At 40.2% G+C, this 21,025-nt stretch overlaps 1 protein-coding gene across 1 annotated transcript; it reads right to left on the bottom strand.

Annotated features, from left to right (window-relative positions):
* Nucleotides 1–16,665: 16,665 nt before the first annotated feature.
* On the bottom strand, nt 16,666–18,814 carry LOC129634081 (nuclear pore complex protein Nup88-like). Its single transcript, XM_055556053.1, has one exon. The coding sequence runs from the start codon at nt 18,726–18,728 to the stop codon at nt 16,989–16,991; it is 1,740 nt and encodes a 579-aa protein (XP_055412028.1). The 5' UTR covers nt 18,729–18,814; the 3' UTR covers nt 16,666–16,988.
* Nucleotides 18,815–21,025: the final 2,211 nt, after the last annotated feature.

The following is a 21,025-nucleotide window of genomic DNA, read 5'->3' as shown; positions in this document are numbered from 1 at the left end:
ATTTTTTCAGAAAAAATTTTATTTTATTTTTAAACTTTACATAATTGTATTAGTTTTGCCAAATATCAAAATGAATCCACCACAGGTATACAGGTGTTCCCCATCCTAAACCCTCCTCCCTCCTCCCTCCCCATACCATCCCTCTGGGTCGTCCCAGTGCACCAGCCCCAAGCATCCAGTATCGTGCATCGAACCTGGACTGGCAGTTTTGATTTCTGTGCTTGTGATTGATCTGTTCAGTTTTTCTATTTCTTTCTGCTTCAGTTTTGGTATGTTATACTTTTCTAAGAATTTGTCCATTTCTTCCAAGTTGCCCATTTAATTGGCTGATAGTAGTCTCTTCTGATCCTTTGTATTTCTGTGTTGTCTGTTATGATTTCTCCATTTTCATTTCTAATTTTATTGATCAATTCTTCTTCCTTTTCTTTTTAATGAGTATGACTAAAGATTTGTCTATTCTATTGATCTTCTCAAAGAACCAACTTTTAGCTTGTTGATATTTGCTATAGTCCCCTCTGTTTCTTTTTCAATTCTTTTTGCTCTGATTTCATGATAACCTTCCTGCTACTAACTTTGGGTTTTTGGGTTTTTTTTCCTAGTTGATTTAGGTGTAAATTTAGATTGTTTTTTGATGTTTCTCTTGCTTCTTAAATTAGGTTTGTATTGCTTATAATCTCCCTCTTAGCACTGTTTTTGCTGAATCCCATAGGTTTGGGGTTGTTGTGTCTCCATTTTCATTTGTTTCTATGCATATTTTGAATTCCTTTCTGATTTCATCTTGGATCTGTTTGTTATTCAGAAGAGTGTAGTTTAACCTCCATATGTTTGTGTTTTTTATAGTCTTTTTTTTTTTTTTTTTCTCTCCTGTTCAGTTCAGTTGCTCAGTCATGTCCAACTCTTTGTGACCCCATGGACTGTAGCATGCCCGGCTTCCCTGTCCATCAACAACACCCAGAGCTTACTCAAACTCGTGTCCATTGAGTCGGTGATGCCAGTTCCATCTCATCCTTTGTCATCCCCTTCTCCAACCTTCAATCATTCCCAGCATCAGGATCTTTTCCAGTCAGTCATTTCTTAGTGTCGGTGGCCAGATTATTGGAGTTTCAGTTTCAGCATCAGTCCTTCCAAAGAATATTCAGGACTGATTTCCTTTAGGATTGACTAGTTGGATCTCCTTGTATTCCAAGGGGCGCTCAAGAGTCTTCTCCAACAACATGGTTCAAAACCATCAATTCTTAAGTGCTCAGATTTCCTTATAGTCCAAGTCTCACATCCATACATGACTACTGGAAAAAACATAGCTTTGAATAGACAGAAGATTGTTGGCAAAATAATGTCTCTGCTTTTTTTTTTCCTGTTCACTTCAGTTCAGTTCAGTTCTGTTCACTCGCTCGGTCATGTCCGACTCTTTAAGACCCCATGAATTGCAGCACGCCAGGCCACCCTGTCCATCACCAACTCCCAGAGTTTACTCAAACTCATGTCCATTGAGTTGATGATGCCATCCAGCCATCTCATCCTCTGTCGTCCCCTTCTCCTTCTGCCCCCAATCCCTCCCAGAATCAGGGTCTTTTCCAATGAATCAACTCTTCGCATGAGGTGGCCAAAGTATTGGAGTTTCAGCTTTAGCATAAGTCCTTCCAATGAACACCCAGGACTGATCTCCTGTAGGATGGACTAGTTGGATCCCCTTGCAGTCTGAGGGACTCTGAAGAGTCTTCTCCAACACCACAGTTCAAAAGCATCAATTCGGTGCTCAGATTTTTCCACAGTCCAACTCTCACATCCATACATGACCACTGGTAAAACAATAGCCTTGACTAGACAGACCTTTGTTGGCAAAGTAATGTCTCTGCTTTTTAATATGCTGTCTAGGTTGGTCATAACTTTCCTTCCAAGGAGTAAGTGTCTTTTAATTTCATGGCTGAAATCACCATCTTCAGTGATTTTGGAGCCCAGAAAAATAAAGTCTAACACTGTTTCCACTGTTTCCCCATCTATTTCCCATGAAGTGATGGCACCAGATGCCATGATCTTCGTTTTCTGAATGTTGAGCTATAAGCCAACTTTTTCACTCTCCTCTTTCACTCTCATCAAGAGGCTTTTTAGTTCCTCTTCACTTTCTGCCATAAGGGTGGTGTCATCTGCATATCTGAGGTTATTGATATTTCTCCCAGCAATCTTGATTCCAGCCTGTGCTGCTTCCAGCCCAGAGTTTCTCATGATATACTCTGCATATAAGTTAAATAAACAGGGTGACAATATACAGACTTGATGTACTCCTTCACCTATTTGGAACCAGTCTGTTGTTCCATGTCCAGTTCTAACTCTTCTTTCCTGACCTGCATATAGGTTTCTCAAGAAGGCAGGTCAGGTGGTCTGGTATTTCCATCTCTTTCAGAATTTTCCACAGTTTATTGTGATCCACAACAGTCAAAGGCTTTGGCCTAGTCAATAAAGCAGAAATAGATGTTTTTCTGGAACTCTCTTTTTCAATGATCCAGTGGATGTTGGCAATTTGATCTCTGGTTCCTCTGCCTTTGCTAAAACCAGCTTGCACATCAGGAAGTTCACAGTTCACGTTTTGCTGAAGCCTGGCTTGGAAAATTTTGAGCATTACTTAACTAGCATGTGAGATGAGTGCAATTGTGTGGTAGTTTCAGCATTCTTTGGCATTGCCTTTCTTTGGGATTGGAATGAAAACGGACCTTTTCCAGTCCTGTGGCCACTGCTGAGTTTTCCAAATTTGCTGGCATATTGAGTGCAGCACTTTCACAGCATTATCTTTCAGGATTTGAAAGAGCTCAACTGGAATTCCATCACCTCCACTGGCTTTGTTCGTAGTGATGCTCTCTAAGGACCACTTGACTTCACATTCCAGGATGTCTAGCTCTAGGTGAGTGATCCCACCATCATGATTATCTTGGTTGTGAAGCTCTTTTTTGTACAGTTCTTCTGTGTATTCTTGCCACCTCTTCTTAATATCTTCTGCTTCTGTTAGGTTCATACCATTTCTGTCTGTTATTTTGCCTGTTGCTGCATGAAATATTCCCTTGGTATCTCTAATTTTCTTGAAGAGATCTCTAGCTTTTCCCATTCTGTTGTTTTCCTCTATTTCTTTGCATTGATTGCTTAGGAAGGCTTTATTTTATCTCTTTCCTAGTCTTTGAATCTCTGCATACAGATGGGTGTGTCTTCCCTTTCCTCCTTTTCCTTTAGCTTCTCTGTTTTTCTTAGCTATTTGTAAGACCTTGTCAAACAACCATTTTACCTTTTTGCATTTCTTTTCTTGGGGATGGTCTTGAACACTGCCTCCTGTACAATGTCATGAACCTCCATCCATATTCAGGCACTTTGTTTATCAGATATAATGCCTTAAATCTATTTATCATTCCCACTGTATAATCGTGAGGGATTTGATTTAGTTCATACCTGAATGATCTAGTGGTTTCCCTACTTTCTTCAATTTAAGTATGAATTTTGCAATAAGAAGTTTATGATCTGAGCCACAGTCAGCTCCATCTTGTTTTTTTCTGACTGTATAGAGCTTCTCCATATTTGGCTGCGAAGAATATAATCAGTCTGATTTTGGTTTTGACCATTTGCTTATGTCCATGCATAGAGACTTCTCTTGTGTTGTTGGAAAAGGGTGTTTGCTATGACCAGTGCATTCTCTTGGCAAAACTCTGTTAGCCTTTGCCCTGCTTCATTTTGTGCTCCAAGGCCAAATTTGCCTGTTACTTTAGGTATCTCTTGAATTTATACTTTTGCATTCCAGTCATCTATGATGAAAAGGGCGTTTTTGGGGGGTGTTAGTTCTACAAGGTCTTGTAGGTCTCCATTTAACTGTTCAACTTCAGCTTCTTCAGCATTACTAGTTGGTGCATAGCCTTGGATTACTGTGATATTGAATTGTTTGCTTTGGAAATGAACAGAGATCATTCTGTCATTTTTGAGATTGTACCCAAGTACTGTATTTTGGACTCTTTTGTTAACTACAAGGGCTACTCCATTTCTTCTAAGGGATTCTTTCCCACAGTAGTAGATATTATGGTCATTTGAATTAAATTCACCCATTCCATTCTGTTTTAGTTGACAGATTCCTAAAATGTTGATGTTCACTCTTGCCATCTCCTGTTTGACCTCTTCCAATTTACCTTGATTCTTGGACCTAACATTCTAGGTTCCTATGAAATATTATTTTTTCCATCACCAGTCACATCCATAGCTGGGCATTGTTTTCACTTTGGCTCCATCTTTTCATTCTTTTTGGAGTTATTTCTTCATTCTTCTCCAGTAGCATACTGGGCACATACTTACCTGGGGAGTTCATTTTTACTGTCATATCTTTTTGCCTATTCATACTGTTCATGGGGTTCTCAAGGCAAGAATACTGAAGTGGTTTGCCATTCCCTTCTCCAATGGAGAAGAGATACCAAGGGAACATTTCATGCAAAGATGGGCTCGGTAAAGGACAGATATGGTAGGGACCTAACAGAAGCAGACGATATTAAGAAGAGATGGCAAGAATACACAGAAGAACTGTACAAAAAAGATCTTCACAACCAAGATAATCATGATGGTGTGATCACTTACCTAGAGCCAGACATCCTGGAATGTGAAGATATATATCTTCTGCTTCTGTTAGATGCCTACAATTTCTGTCTGTTATTATGCCCATTGTTGCATGAAATGTTCCCTTGGTATCTCTAATTTTCTTGTAGAGATCTCTAGTTTTTCCCATTCTGTTGTTTTCCTCTATTTCTTTGCTTTGATCGCTGAGCAAGGCTTTCTTATCTCTCCTTGCTGTTCTTTGTAACTCTGCATTCAGATGCTTATATCTTTCCTTTTCTCCTTTACTTTTCCCTTCTCTTCTTTTCACAGCTATTTGTAAGGCCTCCTCAGACAGCCATTTTTATTTTTTGCATTTCTTTTCCATGGGGATGGTCTTGATCCCTGTATCCTGTACAATGTAATGAACCTCCATCCTTAGTTCATCAGGTACTCTGTCTATCAGATCTAGTCCCTTAAATCTATTTCTTGCTTCCATAGGTTTTATACTACTCCATTAATTTTCATTTTTATAGACTACTATTACCTTTCTTAAAAAATACCCTATTTTATAAAACAGATTCCATAGATGGGGCAACAGTGGAAACAGTGTCAGACTTAATTTTTTGTGGCTCTGAAATCACTGCAGATTGTGATTGCAGCCAGGAAATTAAAAGATGCTTACTCCTTGGAAGGAAAGTTATAACCAGCCTAGATAGCATATTCAAAAGCAGAGATGTTACTTTGCCAACAAAGTTCTGTCTAGTCAAGGGTATGGTTTCTCCAGTAATCATGTATGGATGTGACACTTGGACAGTAAAGAAAGCTGAGCGCCAAAGAATTGATGCTTTTGAACTGTGGTGTTGGAGAAGACTCTTGAGAGTCCCTTGGACTGCAAGGAGATCCAACTAGTCCATCCTAAAGGAGATCAGTCCTGGGTGTTCATTGGAAGGACTGATGCTGCTGAAACTCCAATACTTTGGCCACCTCATGCAAAGAGTTGACTCGTTGGAAAAGACCCTGATACTAGGAGGGATTGGTGGCAGGAGGAGAAAGGGACAACAGAGAATGAGATGGCTGGATGATATCACTGGCTCGATGCACATGTATTTGGGTGAACTCTGGGAGTTGGTGATGGACATGGAGGCCTGGCGTGCTGCGATTCATGGGATCTCAAAGAGTCAGACACAACTGAGTGACTGAACTGAACTGAAAGAACTGAATTTTTTTAAGTTATTAAATTTTTAAAATAACTTAAAATTAAAAAGTGATAATAGTAAAAATATACCTAGGAATTTCTCTGGAGCTGTTGTGGGCAGTGTGGGGTCAGTTCAGTGTCAGTCCCTTGTTTTGGCTTTTATTTTTCTCCAGGTCTATAGTTGCTCCTCAAATGCACAGTCACAGAATTAACTGCAGGTTTTTAATCTGTTGCACTTATCACTTCTGGTGTGGTTCCCCCTTCTTTTTTATTTTGTATTCCTCTGTTTGCAGTCTCTTCAGTGTCTAATTTCTGCCCTGCCATGAGTGGGCAATGGTGGCCACTTATTTAGGTTCACTTGTTCAGTTATGTTGTGTAGAGGGAGGGACACTACAAAAAAATACCTCTGGCATGTGTGGGGAGCTCACAGCGGATGGACGACACTGTGTTTGCCACAGGCTGTCTGGGGAGGCCTTACAAATAGCTGTGAAAACAAGAGAAGCGAAAAGCAAAGGAGAAAAGGAAAGATATAAGCATCTGAATGCAGAGTTCCAAAGAATAGCAAGAAGAGATAAGAAAGCCTTCTTCAGCGATCAATGCAAAGAAATAGAGGAAAACAAAAGAATGGGAAAGACTAGAGATCTCTTCAAGAAAATTAGAGATACCAAGGGAATATTTCATGCAAAGAAGGGCTCGATAAAGGACAGAAATGGTATGGACCTAACAGAAGCAGAAGATATTAAGAAGAGGTGGCAAGAATACACAGAAGAACTGTACAGAAAAGATCTTCACAACCCAGATAATCACGATGGTATAACCACTGACCTAGAGCCAGACATCCTGGAACATGAAGTCAAGTGGGCCTTAGAGAGCATCACTACGAACAAAGCTAGTGGAGGTGATGGAATTCCAGTTGAGCTCTTTCAAATCCTGAAAGATGATGCTGTGAAAGTGCTGCACTCAATATGCCAGCAAATTTGGAAAACTCAGCAGTGGCCACAGGACTGGAAAAGGTCTGTTTTCATTCCAATCCCAAAGAAAGGCAATGCCAAAGAATGCTCAAACTACCGCACAATTGCACTCATCTCACATGCTAGTAAAGTAATGCTCAAAATTCTCCAAACCAGGCTTCAGCAATATGTGAACCATGAACATCCTAATGTTCAAGCTGGTTTTAGAAAAGGCAGAGGAACCAGAGATCAAATTGCCAACATCCGGTGGATCATGGAAAAAGCAAGAGAGTTCCAGAAAAACATCAATTTCTGTTTTATTGACTATGCCAAAGCCTTTGACTGGATCACAATAAACTCTGGAAAATTCTGAAAGAGATGGGATTACCAGAGCACCTGATCTGCCTCTTGATAAATTTGTATGCCGGTCAGGAAGCAACAGTTAGAACTGGACATGGAACAACAGACTGGTTCCAAATAGGAAAAGGAGTACGTTCAGGCTGTATATTATCACCCTGCTTATTTAACTTCTATGCAGAGTGCATCATGAGAAATGCTGGGCTGGAAAAAGCACAAACTGGAATCAAGATTGCTGGGAGAAATATCAATAACCTCAGATATGCAGATGACACCACCCTTATGGCAGAAAGTGAAGAGGAACTGAAAAGCTTCTTGATGAAAGTGAAAGTGGAGAGTGAAAAAGTTGGCTTACAGCTCAACATTTAGAAAACTAAGATCATGGTATCCGGTCCCATCACTTCATGGCAAATAGATGGGGAAACAGTGGAAACAGTGTCAGACTATTTTTCTGGGCTCCAAAATCACTGCAGATGGTGATTTCAGCCATGAAATTAAAAGACACTTACTCCTTGGAAGGAAAGTTATGACCAACCTAGATAGCATATTCAAAAGCAGAGACATTACTTTGCCAACAAAGGTTCGTCTAGTCAAGGCTATGGTTTTTTCTGTGGTCATGTATGGATGTGAGAGTTGGACTGTGAAGAAGGCTGAACGCCAAAGAATTGATGCTTTTGAACTGTGGTGTTGGAGAAGACTCTTGAGAGTCCCTTGGACTGCAAGGAGATCCAACCAGTCCAATTCTGAAGGAGATCAGCCCTGGGTTTTCTTTGGAAGGAATGATTCTAAAGCTGAAACTGGAGTACTTTGGCCACCTCATGAGAAGAGTTGACTCATTGGAAAAGACCCTGATGCTGGGAGGGATTGGGGGCAGGAGGAGAAGGGGATGACAGAGGATGAGATGGCTGGATGGCATCACTGACTCGATGGACGTGAGTCTGAGTGAACTCCAGGAGTTGGTGATGGACAGGGAGGCCTGGCGTGCTGCGATTCATGGGGTCACAAAGAGTCGGACACGACTGAGCCACTGAACTGAACTGAATGTGGCATGTGCTTCCTGGGTCCACACTGCTCAGGTTCCAGGGTACTCTGCAAGGATACTGTCCCAAGTGGACCCTGCATTTCATGCACTTCCTAGGTCTAAGCTTCCAAAGTTCCTGGATGCTCTGCAAGAGCACAGACCCAGATGATATGGCCTGTGTGTTTTGTGCCCTTCCCAGGTCCAGCCATTCAGGTGACCAGGTGCTTAGCAAGTGCACTGTCCCAGGTGGGCCTTACATCTTATGCACATCCCTGGTCCTGGCCTCTTGGTTTTCCGGGTGTGCCCCAAGGGCACAAACCCAGGTCTTCTGTGTGTCTCCTCTGGGGAACTGATCTCAGGCTGTGACACTCCTGGCAGATGTGAACCATCAGGATCCCAGGACGATGTGGTTAGCAACCAGCAGCCTGCTCACAGTTTGATGGAAGATGCGGTCTCTGGTTCGAGACTGCTGCAGCCCCTTGATTTCTGGCTCTGGCTGTTGCACACCTGCCTCTCTGCCTCTGGGGAGGGCGGAACCCTAAACAGCAGCTGGCTTGCTGTCCTTTGGTATTTGCTAGGGTACAATAGTTTGTTCTGAAAGCATGTCAGGGGTCACCATGAGGCTTTATAGCCTTTCCCAGGACAGGTTCCCCCCCCCTTTTTTTTGTCTCACTAGTGATCCCATAATTTGGGTTGCTGTGTCACCTTAGCCCCCTCAGATTGTCCTAAGGGCATTCAAGCCTGGTCCTTACCCTAAGAATCAGTGATGCAGCCCACGCCTCCCTGTCCAGTTCCCACTCGCTGCTGGCAGACTTGAGTGTCTGTGCTGTTTCTCCACTGGTAGTTGTGGTTAGGCACATATCCTGTTTTTGTTTTTTTTTTTTCCCCCCAGTTATGTTGCCCTCTGAGATTCCAAAGCTCCCCACTGACACACCTATGTAGGGTTTCCTACTGTGTGGAAATTTGTCCTTCTTCACAACTCCCTCCCCAGAATGGATCTCCATCCCTAAATACTTTTTCTCTGTTTTCATCTTTTATATATTGTCCTACCTCCTTTCAAAGAGATTGGGCTGCCTTTCTGGGTGCCTGATGTCCTCCACCAGCATTCAGAAGTTGTTTTGTGGAAGTTGCTCAATATTCAAATGATCTTTTGATGAATCTGTGGGGTAGATAATGGTCTCCCCGTCCCATTCCTCTTACATCTTGAGACAGCTTTATTTATTTTTTTAAAAATTATTTATTTTTTATTAAAGTATAGTTGATTTGCAATATTGTATTAATTTCTGATGTACAGCAAAGTGATTCAATTATACATATATATGTATATTCTTTTTTATATTATTTTCTATTATGGTTTATCACAGGATATTGAATATCATGTGCTATAAGTAGGACACTATTTATCTATTCTATATATAATAGTTTGCATCAGCTCACTCAAGTTCCAAATCTATCCCTTCCCCACTTCCTATCCCCCTGGCAACCACAAGTCTGTTCTCTATGTCTATAAGCCTATTTCTGTTTCATAGTTAGGTTCATTTGTATCATAATTTAGATTCCAGGGATGTGATATCATATGGTTTTTGTCTTCCTCTTAATCCATCCATGTTACTGCAAATGGCATTATTTCATATACATATACATATAGCATCTTCTTTATCTGTCATTGGATAGGTCATTGCTGTGTCTTGGCTACTGTGAATAGTGCTGCTAGGAAAATAGGGGTGCTTGTATCTTTTTGCATTATAGTTTTGTCTGGATAGACACCCAGGAATGGGATGGCTGAATCATATGGCAACTCTATCTTTAGTTTTCTGAGGAAACTCCATATTGTTTTCCCTAGTAGGTGCACCAACTTACACTCCTAACAGAGTGTAAGAAGATGCCCTTCTTACCACACCTTCTGCAGTATTTGTTATTTGTTGACTTTTAAATGATGGTCATTTTGACCAGTGTGAGGTGATACCTCATTGTAGTTTTGATTTGCATTTCTCTAATAATTAACAATGTTGAGCATCTTTTCACGTGCCTGTTGGGCATCTGTATTCAAATCTATTTATGATAGAAACTCTCAACAAAATGAGTATAGAAGGAACATACCTGAACAAAATAAGGCCATACAATGTAAGCCCACAGCTAGCATGATACTCAACAGTGAAAAGTTGAAAGCATTTCCTCTAGGATCAGGAACAAGACAGGGATGCTCACTCTCACTACTTTTATTCAACAGAGTATTGGAAATCCTAGGCACAGCAATCATATAAGAAAAATGAATAAAAGGAATCCAAGTTGGAAAGGAAGAAGGAAAACTCACTATGTGTACATAGCATGATCTATACATAGAACAATGAACTGGGTAAAGTTGCAGGATATAAAATTAATGCAGACTATATTACAAAGCTACTATCAAGACAATATGGTACTGGCATAGAAATGGAAATATAGATCAATGGAACAAGATGGAATTCCCAGAGATAAACCCACATCTAAAGTCACCTAATCTATGACAAAGGAGGCAAGAATATACAATGGAGAAAAGACAGCCTCTTCAGCAAATGGTGCTGAGAAAACTGGACTACCACAAGTAAAGAATGAAATTAGAGCACTCCCTAACACCATATACAAAAATAAACTCAAAATGGATTAAAAACCTGAATGTAAAATCAGACACTATAAAACTCTTAGAGAAAACATAAGCAGAACAATTTTTGACATAAATGCAGCAAGATCTTTTTTGACCCACCACCGAGATTTTTGGAAATAAAAACAAAAATAAACAAATGGGGCCTAAATAAACTTAAAATCTTTTGCACAGCAAAGGAAACCATACAAAAGATGAAAAGACAACCTCCATAATGGGAAATAATAATTCCAAATGAAGCAACTGACAAAGGATTAATCTCCAAAATATACAAGTAGCTCATGGAGCTCAATATCAAATAAAACAAAACAAAACAAACACCCAATCAAAAAATGAAAACTTAGAATGACATTTCTCCAAGGAAGGCATACAGATGGCCAAAAAAAAAAAAAAAGAAAGAAAGAAAAGATGCTGAACACTGCTCATTACTGCTGCTGCTGTTGCTGCTAAGTCGCTTCAGTCGTGTCCAACTCTGTGCGACCCCATAGACGGCAGCCCACCGGGCTCCCCCATCCCTGGGATTCTCCAGGCAGGAACACTGGAGTGGGTTGCCATTTCCTTCTCCAGTGAATGAAAGTGAAAAGTGAAAGTGAAGTCGCTCAGTCGTGTCCGACTCCTAGCGACCCCATGGACTGCAGCCCACCAGGCCCCTCCGTCCATGGGATTTTCCAGGCAAGAGTACTGGAGTGGGGTGCCATTGCCTTCTCTGCATTACTAGAGAAATGCAAATCAAAACTACAATGAGATATCACTTCATACTGGTCAGAATGGTCATCATCAAAATATCTACAAACAATAAATGCTGAAAGCGTGTGGTAAAAGGGGACCCCCTCATGTGCTACTGGTTGGAGTACAAATTGATAAAGCCACTACAGAAAACAGTATGGGGGTTTCTTAAAAAACTAAAAGTAGACCTACCATATGACTCAGTAATCCCATTACTGGGCATATATCAGATAAAATCATAAATTCAGAAAGATACATGCGCTCCAGTATTCAGAGCAGTACTATTAATAATAGCCAGGACATGGTAGCAACCTAAATGCCCATCAATGGAAGAATGGGTAAAAATGTGGTACATATGTACAATGGAGTATTGCTCAGCCATAAAAAAAGAACAAATTTGAGTCAGTTCTAGTGAGGTGGATGACTTAGAGCCTGTTATCACAGAATGAAGTAAGTCAGAAAGAGAAAAATATAGTATGTTAAACATATATATAGAATCTGGAAAAAATGGTACTCATGGACCTATTTCTAGGGAAGGAATAGAGATGAAGATATAAAAAATGGACTTTTGGGCCCAGTGAAGGAAGGAGAGAGTGGGAAGAATGGAGAAAATAGCATCAATATATACACACTATTTTGTTAAAATAGATGGCTTGTGAGAAGTTGCTGAATAACATAGGGTTAGGGCTGAAGTGACTTAGCAGCAACAGCAGCAGCAGGGCCCAGCCTGGCGCTCTGTGATGACCTAGAGGGGTGGGGTGGGGGAGGGGAGGGAGGCTTGAGAGGAAGGGGATATATGTATAATTATGGCTGATTTGTGTTGTTGTAAAGCAGAAACCAACATTGTAAAGCAATTTTTCCCCAATTAAAAAATATATTGGTCTTCCCACATGCCGCTAGTAGTATAGAACCCACCTGTCAATGCAGATAGATGTAAGAGACGTGGGTTCTGTCTCTGGATTGAGAAGCTCCCCTAGAGGAGGACACAGCAATCCAATCCAGTATTCTTGCCTGAATAATTCCATGCACAGAGGAGCTGGGTGGGCTATGGTCTATAGGGTCACAAAGAGTCAGACAAGACTAAAGCAATTTAGCACGCACACATGCACAAAAAGTAAATTAAAAAAATATTATACATGGCCCACAAAAAAAGGACAAAATAATGCCATTTGCAGAGACATGGGGGACCTAGAGACTGTTCTATATTGAGTGAAGTAAGTCAGAAAGAGAAAAACAAATATAGTATATTATGCATATATGTGGAATCTAGAAAAATGGTATAGATGATTTTATTTGCAAAGCAGAAATAGACATAAAGGTAGAAAACAATTATATGGATACCAAAGAGGAAAGGTGGGGGATGGAAGGAATTGGAAAATTGGAACTGGCACATATATACTATTGATACTACATATAAGATAGATAACTAGTGAGAACATACTGCATAGCACAGGAAACACCACTTAATGCACTGTGGTCACCCAAATGGGTAGAAAGTCCAAAGGGAAGAGGATATATGTATGTGTATGGCTGTGTAGTGTGATGATATATGTATATTCATTTTGCTGTAGAGTAGAAACTAACACAACTTTGTAAAGCAACTATACTCCAATAAAAATGTATTAAAAAATATTCAGTGTTCATAGAAGCATTATTTACAATAGCCAAGATGTGGAAGCAAGCTAAATACCCATCAATAGATGAATGGATGTGAATTATACATGAAGAAGATGTGAATTATATGTACAAGTGTGTACTGTGTTCATGAGTGCTAAGTTGCTTCAGTCGTGTCTGACTCTGTGCAACCCTGTGGACTATAGACCACCAGGCTCCTCTGTCCATAGGATTCTCCAGGCAAGAATACTGGAGTGGATTGCCGTGCCCTCCTCACAATAGAATATTGCTCGGACATGAAAAAGAGTGGGATTTTGCCATTTACAACAACATGGATGGACTTAGAGGATATTATGCTTAGTGACATAAATCAGACAGACAAAGTCAAACACTGCATGTTCTCTCTTATATGTAGAACATGAAAAATAAAAGAATGAGTGTAACAAACAGAAACAGATCTAGAGAATGAACTAATGATTATCAGTGGGCAAGGAAAGTGGGGGCCTGGTAAGGGGATCAAGAGGTACAAACCACTATGTATAAAATAGATAAGCTATGAGAATTTATCTTGTAGAGCTGAGGGGATATAGAGAATATTTTATGATAACTTTTAATGGAATAATAGTTTAGAAAAATTTTGATCCACTATGCTGTATACCTGAAAGTAAAATAATATTATAAATCAACTATACCTCAATTATCACACGGGATTGGATGTGTAGAGAAGCTCTCTTCTGAGACATACAGGTGCCTGGAGCACTGCAGAGGGAAAGTGAAGATAGCTCTCATTCCCTAAAGTAAGGCAGAGGAGGAGTGCAAAGATGGTAGTATCTACTGAACAAAGGAAAAAATAGAAATTTTAAAAAGGAAGGGGAATAAAATGAAAAAGAAAATGGTTCCAACTGACTGTAGCAGAGGGAGAGCAGGAAAATGGCACATGCTAGCTTTTGACGCTGGGGACGGTCCTAGCAGGTCCCTGCAATTCAGACCAATGCTTTAAAATTAGGAAATGAGTCGCTTTCACGTAAAGTCTCAGAGCTTTTCAAGAGCTCAATTTACCACAGCCTGCAGATTTCTTGGGCTTGAGCCCTGTTAGTCTTCACATACAGGTGTTTTAGGGGCTTGTATCTCAGGTGTCTGACTCAAGAGTTGGGGTGTCTGTTGTGGGGTGCAAGCCCTTCTCTCCTCAGGAAGAAGTGTCAGGTTTGTGGTTCCCTCCTGACTGTGGGCTCTGTTGCTGTGGTTGGGGGTTATGGTTAGACTGTGTCTCAGCCTTTCCCACTTACTTTAATGTGGTGAGTTCCCTCTCATTTGTCTGATGTGAAGAGGTAGCTCTGACAGTTTTAGTTTTTGTTTTTGTTTTTTTTTTTCAGAAGAAGTTGTTGCATATGTAGCTGTAGGATCTGTGCGTCCATGGGAGAAGATGAGCTCAGGATATTCTCACATCACCATCTCGAACCAGACCCTCAATGGTAGTATAAATAGTAGAGTATCAACACAAGAACAGAAACAAATGAAAACAGAGATATACAATCCCTTGTATGACAAAGGGGTGCTGCGGTGTAGTGAAGAAAGGATGGTCTTTCAAGAAGCTTTGCAAAGGAGATGGGAGCCTTGAAGATGAGGAGTGTAGTGGCTGACCATCAGAAGTTGACAATGCCTTATTGACAGCCATCACTGAAGCTGATCCTCTTAAACAACTACATGGGAAGTTGCCAAAGAACTCAACATTGACCATTCTACATACTCAACATTAACCATTCAAATTTGGCATTTGAAGCAAATTGAAAAGATGAAGAAGCTTGATAAGTGGGTGCCTCATGAGCTGGCCACAAAATAAAAAATATCGTTGTTCTGAAGCGTCATTGTCTCTTATTCTATGCAAAAACAATGAACCATTTCTCTATCAGACTGTGAGGTGCAATAAAAAGTGGATTTTATACATCAATCAGTGATAACCAGATCAGTGGTTGGACTGAGAAAAAGCTCCAAAACACTTCCTAAAACCAAACTTGCACCCCTCCCAAAAAAACGGCCATGGTCACTGTTTGGTGGTCTCCTACTGGTCTGATCCACTACCGCTTTCTGAATTCTGGCAAGACCATTACATCTGAGAAGTATGCTCACCAAGCCAATGAGATGCACGAAAACTGCACCACCTGCAGCCAGCACTGGTAAGCAGAGTGGGCCCAGTTCTTCTCCACGACTCCCAACCACATGCTGAACAACCTCTTCTACAGTTGAACAAATTCAGTTATGAAGTTTTGCCTCATCCACCATATTCACCTGACCTCTTGCCAACAAACTATCACTTCTTCAAGCATGTCGACAGCTTGTTGCAGGGAATATGCTTCCACAACCTGCAGGATGTAGAAAATGCTTTCTAAGAGTTCCTCGAATCTTGAAGCACAGATTTTTATGCTATAGGAATAAATAAATTTACATTTTTATTGGAAAAAATGCGTTGATTGTAATGGTTCCTATTTTGATTAATAAAGATGTGTTTGAGCCTAGTTATAATGATTTAAAATTCAGGGTCCAAAACCACAATTCCTTTTGCACCAACCTAATATAATGTGCAAATAAAGATAAAACACTTTGGGAGAAAGCAGACTGTGACCAATATTCCCATAGTCTACTCCTGCCCTGAGTCAAAGCAATGGCCTGAGATCAGTAAACAAGTCTTTCCTTGGCTCTGCCTCTGTTCATAAGCACCAGTGCCCACACCCGGGGAAACTTTCATTGGTCCTCACCAGTGAAAGCTTCTGCTATTTTACACTCCTCCTTCCTGGCTTCCCCAGTGCCCTCCAATTATACCATCTTGCATCACTACCAGTGCTGATTGCTGTACAGAACAACCTGCCTTATTTTCAGTTCAAATTCTATTAAAACATGGCTCTGCAAGGTTTATGCTTTCTTTGACATGCTTTGCATGTTTACATTCAATATACTTAGCCTTGTGACTATAGAGATCAAGTCCAAGGGTACTCCTTGAGACCATGATGATTCTGTGATTGGCATCCTCTCTCTCCTTGAAATTTTGTTGCTGAGACCTCAGCTCTCTTTGCATTGCAATGACATACTTCATGGAATCCCTGTTCTCCAGATTAAATAAGTTTTCAGCAGACCCTTCCTGGCCAGAGCTTTAACTATGCCCAGATTTGTAGCCTAGAGAAATCAAGAATTAGATTTCATTTAATACTTCTTTGTATAAATATTCCTGTGATATTATGAGAAATAAGGCAATTACTAGTTACAGATTTACAGAAAAATATGACACCAAATAAATATTTTTGAGTCAAAAATTGAAAAAGTGAACATAAATAAACAGAATTCTGTGGTCCAGTTAGTCTTCAGACAAAGGAAAAAATTGTCATTCTTTTATGCATAATGAGAAGTGAATTGAAAACAAAAACCAAGAATTCCCTGATGGGCCTGTGGTGAGGACTCCATGCTTTCATGGTGAGGGCCTGGTTTCAATCCCTTGTCGGGGAACTAAGATCCTGAAACAGCAACAAAAGAAAAGAAAAAAAAAATTGAACTAAATATGCAGTAAGAAAATTCATTCTGTATAAAACCTACAGGGTAAAAGTGGTCCTTTTTGCTCTTCTTTTTTTTTTTTTTTAATACAAGCATTTATTCAATTAATTATAAAACAGTATAAAAAGGGATGTACAATCACACCAAAGTTCATCCAGAATACCTCTTTATAAATTATGAGACTGATAACGCTAACAAGGCACCTGCTTCTTTATAAATTAGTGCTACTTGTTCATTTTATAATGAGATTAAGCCTGCACATGTGTTAACTTCAGATGTGAGTCTGTTCTTGGTGGTTCAGAAGTTTACATGATTTCGGATGTCGTTAATTTGCTTCACCATTTCTCTTATGTGCTCACCCTCCTCCTTCAGGATGGACTGAATGCATTTTCACTGGTAGGCGCTGAGAGTAATGGTGGGCTTTTGAGGACTCAGTACCTTTTCCATCTTTCGTTGTTGATAGTCTTTTTTCATAGTAACCTGTTTGATGGCATTGCCCAAATGTCTAAGTTGATCAGGTATCAGCTGTAATTCTTTCTTCATGTCTCTCTCACTGTCAGAGAGAACTGGGAGCTGAGAGTGAAAACTGTGAAGTACTTTTTTCATCCTGTTCATGATGTCTTCCTGTTTTTCCTCGGCTTCCTCGTATTTGTCGGCTAAGCGCTCAGCCATTTCCCGTAGACTTTTCCTCTCCTCTCGACAATAATTGAGATCTTCTAATTGTTTCTTTTTTTGGTCACATAACAACTTGACCCTCCGCTGAATCCCCTCCTTTGCCAGGTCCTGTTTTAGAATGTACTGTTCTCTGAACACCTGGGTGGCTCTGCTGATGAGCTGAAGACATTCTTTGGGAGGAGGAGCCATATCTTTTTCAGATGATTTCAAAAATGCTGGATTTGCAACACTACGTTGCAAAATGCTTCTAATATGCTTTTCAAAGGAATCCGGAGTTTCAGCCAGAATACGAAGGGGAGACTCTGCTACTTCAACATCCTCTCGGGTACAAAGCAGGGGAGGAGACGCTGGATGGACTGTGCTCAGTAAAGGCCTGATGAGGCATTCGTAGGTACTGGTGATGCAGATCATCGTTGGCCCCAGGATGTCAGGGACAATCCAGAATCCTCGAATCGGAGCTGGCTGCCTGCACGGCAGTGGCTTTGTACAAAAAATGTGTTCTATAAAGCATTTCTGTTCTGTAGCCAGTTCCTGTAAACTGTCCTTATCTTCTTCATCTGACCCAAGAAACTTGTGAAGTTTATGAATCCAAGTTAGCCCCACACTGTGTGCACCAGCTTCATGAGTGCAGTGGTATCTTGAAGGACACTTGGGATCTCTGTGAAGTTTGATTGGACAAGAAAAGTCAGAATCAAAGGGCTCATCCTCTCCAGATGCCAGTTTCAGGGCAAGCTCCAACTCAACACACTCAAACACATACAGAGATGGAATGAGGTCAGCCCTGGAATCCCAGGACTTTTCTGATGTTTGGTCATCTTCTTCTTCCCCCTCCAGCACAACACAGTGATACAGCATTCCTGATTCAGTAGCAATCACCAGGATGTTAGGGTCACATGGTAAGCAGAGCACAGCACAAGCATCGTAGCCATAGTTATCTTCAGCAGCAGGATGCATGGGCAACGGGCCCAACAGCTTGCCCACACTCCCAGGGCTGTGCAACAGACTAATGTATGTAAGGAAAGTCTCCCCATTCTCATATAAGATGTACAGAGGGTAAGCTGCTACTTCTTCTTTGCCTTTTTGTCCAAATATGTGCTTCGGGACTGCTGACAATGGCCCAAAGTCAAATGCAACTGCTGTCTCTCCCAGAGATGCAGTGTAGGCCCTTCCTTTGTTGAGTATTAGACTTTCCTCTTCTGCTTCTGAAAGTACAATGACCTTGGTCGGTGTCTGGGGCTCACGCAAAGAGTAAATTCTTATGACATTGTCTGACGTTAACAGCACTATGTGGGGCTCTAGCATCTCGCTCGGATACCAAGCAGCATGCTTCAGAGTCAGAGAGGTGGAACTGGTGAAAAATCTCTCAGCAACGGGAGTGGTACTACAATTCACTGTTGATTTTCCACCTTCAAATTCAGAATTCTTTCCCCATCTTTTAGGTAATTCTAATATCATAAGTCCTTTTATTCCTATAAGTGCTACATGATGTTGTGTTGGGCTTAACAAGACTTGATAGATTTCAAACAGGGGTGGATTTATGCAAAGCATTATACTTTTTTGAAAATTTAATTGTTATTGAATTATTATTGAATAATGTCCAAGTTGAAATAGTACACACTTTGAAGTGTCCTGGTATGACCTCAGCTGGCATGATCAGTAGGATTCATTTTTCAGCCAAGAGTTTTTACATTTCTAAGACCATCTACCTCCTCAGATCCTTTGTTTTGGAGAGTGAAGGAGGAGAAGCAGCAAAAAAGTCATGCTGGAAGAGGCAGTGGAGGACTGACGGACTTTCTTCACCTTATTTCATTAGAAAATGCTTCTGTGACAAAGCCCTGTCTTGATGTTGCTCAGCTAAGACTCACATTGCCCCATCTACAACAGAGTTCAGACCTTTGCTTCCTGAGAATAGTTCTGTACCTTATTTTTAATTTAATTACATTTTGGAAGTAGATCATTTTAGTCTTATTTATAGCCTTATTTTTCTGTTGACAATTGTGTTCAAAAGTTTTTCAGACTAGTCCTTGCCCATCAAAATGAAAAATTCTGCAAAGATTTCCAAATGCAAACAATTTTACAATTCCAAGACATTTTTCTCAGTTAAGGAGACAAATACTTAGCTTTCAAAATCGTTTTATCAATAAGCAATATGGGAGTAACAAATCATTATCTCAGTTACCAAGAAGATAATGTATTTGGAAGGTTCTGACAAGTAAGTTTCTAAGAAGGAATTGAACAACTGGCACCTATCATTAATAGTACCATGTCCGTTACTAAAAAACAATGGGCCTTATTCACACACACTCACACACATGCATGCGTAAGTAAGAGGCTTTGTGCACAACATAATTACCTAATTGCAGATCAGACGATCACAACCACAGGATAAAATAGTATGAAATAAGGTGCCAATAATGCAGTAGTAACAGCAAAGCTAAAGGAGATAAACAAAAGAAGGATTGAGGTTGATACAGTGGCCAGCTAGACTGCATGAGAGCATTTTAGATTGCTTTAGTTAACAATACTATAGAAACTATGAAGAATCTAAGAAAGGCATAGCTGTAGCCCCAGTGACTAAAATTTCAGGGCCGTAACGAGAAGGAAGAGGGTTTTTGCCTGAGGCGAACATGCTGTTAATAATCACATGGGACACACAAGCATTATGTTTGTCCATTGAACTAAATATTTATTTAAAGAAATTGCATTTAATACTTGATTACACCACATTTTTTAAAGACATCATCATCACTGAAAATTCAGGAAAAGGAATATAATAAAATCATTAAGTATTTTATTTAAAAAGTATTGAAGGATTTTGAATAATTTTGAAGCAAATATTGGTAATGGAATCCTTTCCATAGCCTAAAGTAAATGTCATTTAAATATTAAGTATTTAATATTTTATTTATTTAATATTTAATATTTAATATTTATTACCCCTCAGAACTTTAGTAAAGGTCAAGATTTTGTTTTTCACTCTCATTTTTCAGTTGAAAAATTACCTCACTCAAGAGCCCTCTATGATGTGTTAATATATTTGAATAAACAGGTTTAAGGAGTTGAAAGCCTCAATGGAGTAAGAAAGACTGAAAAGTGACTTGGCAAGCAGGCGGGCATATGTTCTACGAGCAGCTTGCAGACAATTTGCCTGGATGGACAAATAGGACTTTGTCCTCCAAATATTGAACATATGAGCTCTGACCATTGATAGCTGAAATGGCAACCCACTCCAGTATTCTTGCCTGGAGAGTCCCATGGACAGAGGAGCCTGGCAGGCTGAAGTCCATGGAGTCTCAAAGAATCTGACACAACTGAGCAACTAACACTTTCACTTTTCTGATCACAGAGCTGCAGATAAAGAGGTAGAGTCCAGTGTTTTGGCACTGTCCCCCACCCCGCACTGTTGCAAGCCCCTCCTCCCTTGGATGAAGTGATTCCCATGGAACTGAAGAGATCAGTGACCTTTTTGCACCTTGGATTTTGTCTATTTATTTTTTTCCTTCTGGGAACCAGGCACTGAAGAGTAGGACATTCAAAATAACCAATATACTGAAAAAATTATAAAGCAACTGCACATGACTAAGGAGAGGCACAGACTAAGAAAAATCTGAGAAGGTGTTATATTTACACTTCAGGCTGAAATATAGCACAGAGATATCCCAAAACAATACAAAATAAAAACAAAAAAATCAAACCCTGGGTGAGCGGGAGGGTCTTATTTTGTAGAAGTTGTTATTCAGTCATTCAGTCGG

Source organism: Bubalus kerabau, chromosome 19, assembly GCF_029407905.1.
Source record: "Bubalus kerabau isolate K-KA32 ecotype Philippines breed swamp buffalo chromosome 19, PCC_UOA_SB_1v2, whole genome shotgun sequence".
NCBI lineage: Eukaryota > Metazoa > Chordata > Mammalia > Artiodactyla > Bovidae > Bubalus > Bubalus kerabau.
The sequence above is the reverse complement of the archived record's forward strand: the minus strand, read 5'-3'. Positions and strand labels throughout refer to the sequence as shown.